The following is a 6160-nucleotide window of genomic DNA, read 5'->3' on the forward strand; positions in this document are numbered from 1 at the left end:
GGGTACCCAGGAGCTCTGGAGGTAGGAGATGCCACCTAGGGAACCCCGTTCTACCTGAGGGCTCTGTGTCTCTGCCTTTGTAGACTGCAGGGCACCATGGATGTCACCTTCCCTCTGGAGTCCCCTTCACCATTTCCTCTCTAGAAAGATGGAAGGTGGGAGTGGGGTTGGCTATTGAAGCTGTAACGGGGAAGAAGGCCACTTGGGGTCTGCTGAGGGCTGGATCTGCTCACTGCTGTGTCCGGAGTGGAAAGGAGAAGCCCGTGGAGCAGGGCACAAGCCCAAGGGTCAAACTGTGCCAGCAGCAGAGCAAGCCGCGGTCTCAGGCTGCAGCCCTAGCGGAGGGCAGGCTGGTGCAGCGAGCCGCCTCGGGGCCTAAGGGCGCTGGCGGGGGCCGGTGGGTAGGGGTAGGAGTCCCCAGATGCCTTCATCTCAGCCCATCCTTCTCCACCGAAAAATAAAGCAGGCTGGCGAGATCGCCTCCTCACCCGCTCAGTCCTGAAGTGTCCAAGGATGAAATTGTGCTGAAATTGTCCCTGTCTCTCTCAGTTTGGGGGGAAGCGCCGGGACTGAGGTACATGGTTAGCTCAGGCTGTGCGTGAAGGGACTTTTGACTTGTCCCCCGGCCCCGGCCTCTCGCTTCTTTCTCCCAGGGCTGCGGCTGCTGCCTGGAGGGCACAAGCCGGGCGGCGGTGCGCGGGGGGTGCGCTTACATAACCGCTCGCCGCGTCCTGCTTTCTCGCGCGCTCCTGCACCATGGGGTGGCGGAGCCGGGGGACTGGATGGAACCCGGTCCACCCCCGCGGGGAGAGGAGCGCAAGCGGCCGCGGGAGGAGGGCGCCCAAGGCGGCGGGGGAGGTTAAGGTCAGTGGGTGTGAAGCGCCGGCTCCACACCCCCTCCTCCCGGGTCCCCTCCTTCCCTTCCTCTCCGTCCCCCTCTGACGTCTGGAGCTGGCAGCTCGGCCGGTTCCGCATTCCCGACCCCTCCCCGCCGCCCAGGGGCCGCTATATAGCCGGGGCTGATGATGCAACCGTCGCCGCGCGCCCGCCACAGCCTGCGAGGACGCTCGCGGGCCGCGACGGGCGCTGCGCGGCGACGCTGCAGCGGCGGCGGGCTGCGCCGCGCGGCTCCCGGCGGGACAGCGGTGGCACCGGGCGGAGCTCCGCGGCGGGCGGCAGCGGCGGGAGCGGGCACGGCGCCTGCAGCCGGGCCCTGCGCGCGCGCCTCGCCGCAGCTTCTGCACGGGGTGCGAGGGCGCGCGGCGTGGGCGCCCTGCCGGCCGGCAGGCCGGGCCGCGGGGCGGGGCGGTGCGCTGCGCGGACCTGGACGGCCGCCCCCGCGCGTGCGGAGCGCGAGGAGCCACAGCCCAGCCCCGCGGGGAGGCTCCCGCAGCCCAGGGACCCCGATCTTTCCCCGCGCCGGGCGCTGCAGCCGGGCCCCTCCCGCGAGGCGCCCGGCAGCCCCAGGATTCCTTTTGGTTCCTGCCCCGGGACGGGAGGCTCCGTCCGCTCCCTGGGCAGCCGGGGCGCTCCCTCCTTCTCCCTCCCGCGCTCTCCTCCCCTGTCCGTTTGCAGGGAGGTGCTCTCCTCGGGCGGCGGGGAAGGCGGGGTGAGTGGGGAGAAAACTGCCCGCGGAGACTGGCTGTGCGGGTGGAGATGGAGGGTGAAGGGCCAGGGAGGTGCGAGGTTGGGGTGGGGGTTCGACTGTGGAGGGATGACAAGGACCTGCTGGCAGGGAGGAAGCGTGACTCCCGGAGGACCCGGACCCGGAGGAGAGTATTGAGAAGGGCTCTGGATTTCCATCCAATGAAGGCAGCTTCTCTCATGGTCATTGCTTTGGAGCTCTGGGCTGGGAGAGGATCTAGGGGTGGCCGGGGTCCCCTTTGGGCTCTTCTGTCTCCCACGCCAGGTTATATAAGGAGGCAAGCAGGCTCCTGTAGGTAACCAGCCTCTCCCTTGCCCAGCCCAGCTTAGAAGGCTGTCCTCTGCTCCTCCCCTCAAAGGAGGTTGTCGAGGGGTAGGGGTGCAGTTGGGGGTGGGAGAGTGTGGGGGTGGAGTGGGCCTTCCACCTGGACCCCTGGACCTTGGGATGGCAGAGCCAGGCTTTGCCTGGGTCAGTGGGAGGAGCAGGGAAGATGAGGAGGCTGGAGAAGATGGGGAGGTCCTGGCTCTTTTGCAGGGATGGAGAGGCTGGTGGAAGGAGAAATCAACCGACCCCCTTGGGTCATCTCCAGTTGCAAGATGGCCTGGCCCTTGCCCAGGGTGCTGCCCTCCCTATTGGAATCCAGGGCATGGGGCTATGGCCCGACCACGTGTGCTTAGGGCAAATGTGCTCAGGTCTGTATCTCAGAAAGGGCTTGCAGCCTGCTTAGGCGTGTGTACCCAGGCTTAAATCTTGGTGGTCTCTCCCTAGGGTCTTAATTTGAGGAGCATCAGGAATTGGGAAGCTTTGAACCATGTTTGGGTACATTTGTACCCAAACGTCCTTTAAGCCCTTGATAGGAGCTGCATTCACATATCTCCCTTCCCCCCAACCTTCCTTCCCTGAGGGTTTTTAAAAAACACTTCCCATTGCTTTTACCTTTCCAGCAAATCTGGCTGCAGCTTGGATGGATGGCTTATCTTCCTTTGCAGGTTTCTAGGGGAGAGTTTAACCAGGTATCAGGTGTGAGCACGGCTCTGATTTTATATAAACCTGAGGATCCAGGAAGAGAAGCAAAATCTATTCTCATACCTCTGGGTGGTTAAGGTTTTGCCTTGTTTAGAGCAGGGAGGATGGATTTCTCAAAGACTCTTCTGTTCCCTTCTACTTTGGCTTTGGTTCAGAGCTGCAGGCAGCTCCAGAATCTTCCTGAAGAGCTGGGTGCTGTGCGATTTGAAGGGCTGCAGGGAGTCGTGGGTGTGTAGACCTCTAGCTTTTCTCCTAGGTTGGCTGCAGTCACCTTCAAGGAGATGTGTTGCAAAGTGGTGACAATGCCCCATAGAAACGGTTTGGATAAGGGTCTCCCCACTCACCCACTGCCTAACTTTTGCAGCTATTACCAGGGAATGCTCCTACTGACTCCCTGGGTTTGTTGTCATCTCCCTACCTGTTTGCAGGATGTGTGGGCATCTTTTCCAACCTGCAGAATCCCTGGCAGGAATAGGCTTTCTGGGCCTCATTTGTAGTGGGGCTACTGGTGTTGCAATGGGCTGTCTCTCTCAGTGTCTGCTTCCATCTCCCCTCTGGAAAGAAAGGGGCCAATGCTGACTCTAGGCTGGCCTGCTCAGTATTCATTCAGCCCCAGCTCAACTTGAGCAATCAGAGCCAGGGTTGAGGGCAAGCAACATTCTTTTCTGCCTTTCTGCTGCAGGATGCAGTTTGCTTTTTTCCCATGCGAATGAATTATGTTTGAAACCGAAATGGGAGGAAGAGAAAAATGGAGTGAGTGTGTATGGGTATGTGTGTGTGCATACCTATATAGGCAGGGGAGGGCAGCAGGCACATTATTTTTCCATTTTCCTTTAATTAAGGCTCTGTGGAGGTGTGTTTGAAAACAGAGGGTCTCCTATGCCTTTGAGGAGGGTGAGAACACTGTTTTGGCTGCATCCCGGGCCATATGCAGTGTATGGTGGCCAATGAAACCGGGCCTGGCTCGTTCTGTTGCTTGTCTTGGCAGTCGGTTCCGTGGCTTGTATTACCAACTCTGGAACTTAGGGACTGCCAAGCTCCATGTGCCTGTGTATGTGTGTGTGCGTGTGCATGTGTGTGCACACACGTTCTTGTGTGTGTGTGTGTGTGTGTGGTTTGGCCTCTCGGAACTCAGCAGAGACAAATGCCTTAGTGACCCAGTCTTGGAATTTTCAGCCTGTGTTTCTTTACTTATTGCTGGCTGTGGGAGGCCTGGCCAGAGCCCACCATTCTTAGTTGTTGTTGTTTTTTAGTCTATTTTCTTGCTGCAGCCCACGGGATTTTGTTGCGGAGCTCCATTTGCAAAGCTTCAGCTGGCCAATGGCATTTTTAAAAAAAACACCAGGGCGGTTATCACACCTTGTGTGTGTGTCTGTATTAGGTGTGGTACTGTTAACCCCTGCCAGCCACCAAGGACCAGAACTGGCGTGAAGCCGAAGGGGGAATAGAAAGCTCGTCCAGTAGCTGTACGCTCCCAGCTTCCTCTTGCTGCCTGGGTTAAAGATTCCTGGCCGAGATAACTTCATATGTATTTACTGAGCACCTACATTAGGCAGAGCACAAAGCTGTGTTATAGGCAAGGCCCTGGAAGCATTTCTCTGGTCTCCAGGGAAAACCAGGAGTTTCCTGGGGGTTGGTTCCAGGTTCTCCTATGGCTGGGATGGCTGTGCAGGGATCACGGCTGCCAGTGTTCAGTGGCTTCTCTTGAACCTAGCTACCCCTCATTGTCTTCTTAGGAAGCAGTGCAGGGATGGAGTAGATAAAACGGCACAGGAGATGCTGGCTGTCTGCCTTGGGGCAGGAATGGAAACCTAGTTCTTGATGGCACCTTGTTACCAGTGTCTGTGCAGCCGTGTTCTGGCCTGCAGGGTGGAGGAGACCTTAGAGGAAACCGAGGCCAAGGGCAGGTGCTGGGCCCCATTTCTGCACCTTCTACCCAGCCCTGACCTGGCACCCTTTGTTTCTGTTCTTCAGTCAACTGCCAGGATGCAAGATGGTCCTGCCCCCTTGGGATTTAGAGCTGGAAAGTGGGAGAGCAGAGAATCCTCTGGGGAGAATCCTCTTCATGGCTGCAGGAAAGAGAGACTAGTCCAGAAGGGACCTTGAGGGGTCATCTGGCACTAGTGCCCCTCCAGGAAGGAAGGCCCTGGTGGCCACACTGACTTCACACTTACTATGTGCAGGCACTGTTCCAGGTACTTTCCAAGTATTAACTAATTTAATCCTCTTGACAGTTAAACAGGGCAAATAACATTGTTATTCTTACTTTACAGCTGAGGAAAGAGAGGCACAGAGAGGTTAGAGAACTTGCCCAAGGGCACACAGCCAGTAAGGGACAGATCTAGGATTCACACTCAGGTGATCTGGCTCCAAAACCACCACTCTTAACCCCACCTTCCTCTTGGTCTGCAGAGCTGGGGACAGCCATCTGAAGAGAGCCTTTTGCTGCTCGCCTGCACTCTCAGTCTTGGAGCCCTCCCCCCATCATCTTGCTTCTCGCCTTCTGGATCTCCTCGACTTTTGGAAGCTGCGTGACCTACGTCATTCAGATTCCAAGAGAGAGGTCATCCTGGGTGACTCCTTAGCTCCAAGAAGAGGCTTTGTGGTTGATTCTCCAAGATTAATGGTAGCAGGTACTATGCGCCATGACCACTGGCCTGGCACCTTTCTGACCTTCTCTGTGGACTCCTGCCCTCTGCATTCTGTTCTCTTCTGGGAATCTTCCCAGGCTTTGGCTCCCAAGATCTCCCACTTCTCTTGTTGAGTCTTAATCGCCATTGCCCATGCCCTGCCCTCAACTGTAAACTCCCTCCCTCCTTGACTTGTCACTCTCACCTCCACGTTCTCTTAGCACCAAGCCTTGAGCCTTAGGCCATCTGCACCCACGTGCACACCCATTTTTATTCCTCATGGCAGCCGAAGCCAGCTGGTGGCCTGGAGGGGAGCTTACCTTCTCAAAGAGGCCCAGGAGTTTTATAGCCTTGAAACCTTTGTTTCTATGGACAGAAAGTTCATGATAACAGATGCTAAGTTTCTCTTAACCTCTTTTTATTTACCTGTCTTTGCCATTCTGGATGAAAATGCTGATTTTTGGGCACTTTCTAACAAGAATGGCCCTTATAAATTTGACTCATAAAATAAGACTGTTATTTATTTATAGACACTTCCATTAAAAAAGATTTAAGGACCGGGCATGGTGCCTCACACCTGTAATCCCAGCACTTTGGGAGGCTGAGGCGGGCAGATCACCTGAGGTTGGGAGTTCAAGACCAGCCTGACCAACATGGAGAAACTCTGTCTCTACTAAAAAATTAGCCAGGCATGGTGGTGCAAGCCTGTAATCCCAGCTACTTGAGGCTGAGGCAGGAGAATCACTTGAACCCGAGAGGCGGAGGTTGTGATGAGCCGAGATCATGCCATTGCACTCCAGCCTGGGCAACAAGAATGAAACTCCGTCTCAAAAAAAAAAAAAAAAAAAAAAAAATTTTA

General features: G+C 56.4%; 1 protein-coding gene across 4 annotated transcripts in view; it reads left to right on the plus strand.

The window, feature by feature from the left end:
- The first annotated feature begins 730 nt into the window (after window positions 1-730).
- JDP2 (Jun dimerization protein 2) overlaps window positions 731-6160 on the plus strand; it is a 46043-nt gene continuing 40613 nt past the window's right edge. The window contains exon 1 of one of the 4 annotated variants that reach the window (XM_017880541.1): window positions 731-864. Coding sequence is in view for 1 of the 4 variants with exons in the window: in XM_017880536.1 (XP_017736025.1) it covers window positions 5295-5304 (10 nt within the window). In the remaining 3 variants the exon portion in view is untranslated. Of the gene's footprint in view, window positions 865-1222; window positions 1246-1365; window positions 1610-5104; window positions 5305-6160 lie in introns of those variants that run through there. The other 3 variants (XM_017880538.1, XM_017880539.1, XM_017880536.1) reach the window with 3 other exon arrangements.

This window comes from Rhinopithecus bieti, unplaced genomic scaffold (genome assembly GCF_001698545.2).
Source record: "Rhinopithecus bieti isolate Rb0 unplaced genomic scaffold, ASM169854v2 scaffold_11380, whole genome shotgun sequence".
NCBI lineage: Eukaryota > Metazoa > Chordata > Mammalia > Primates > Cercopithecidae > Rhinopithecus > Rhinopithecus bieti.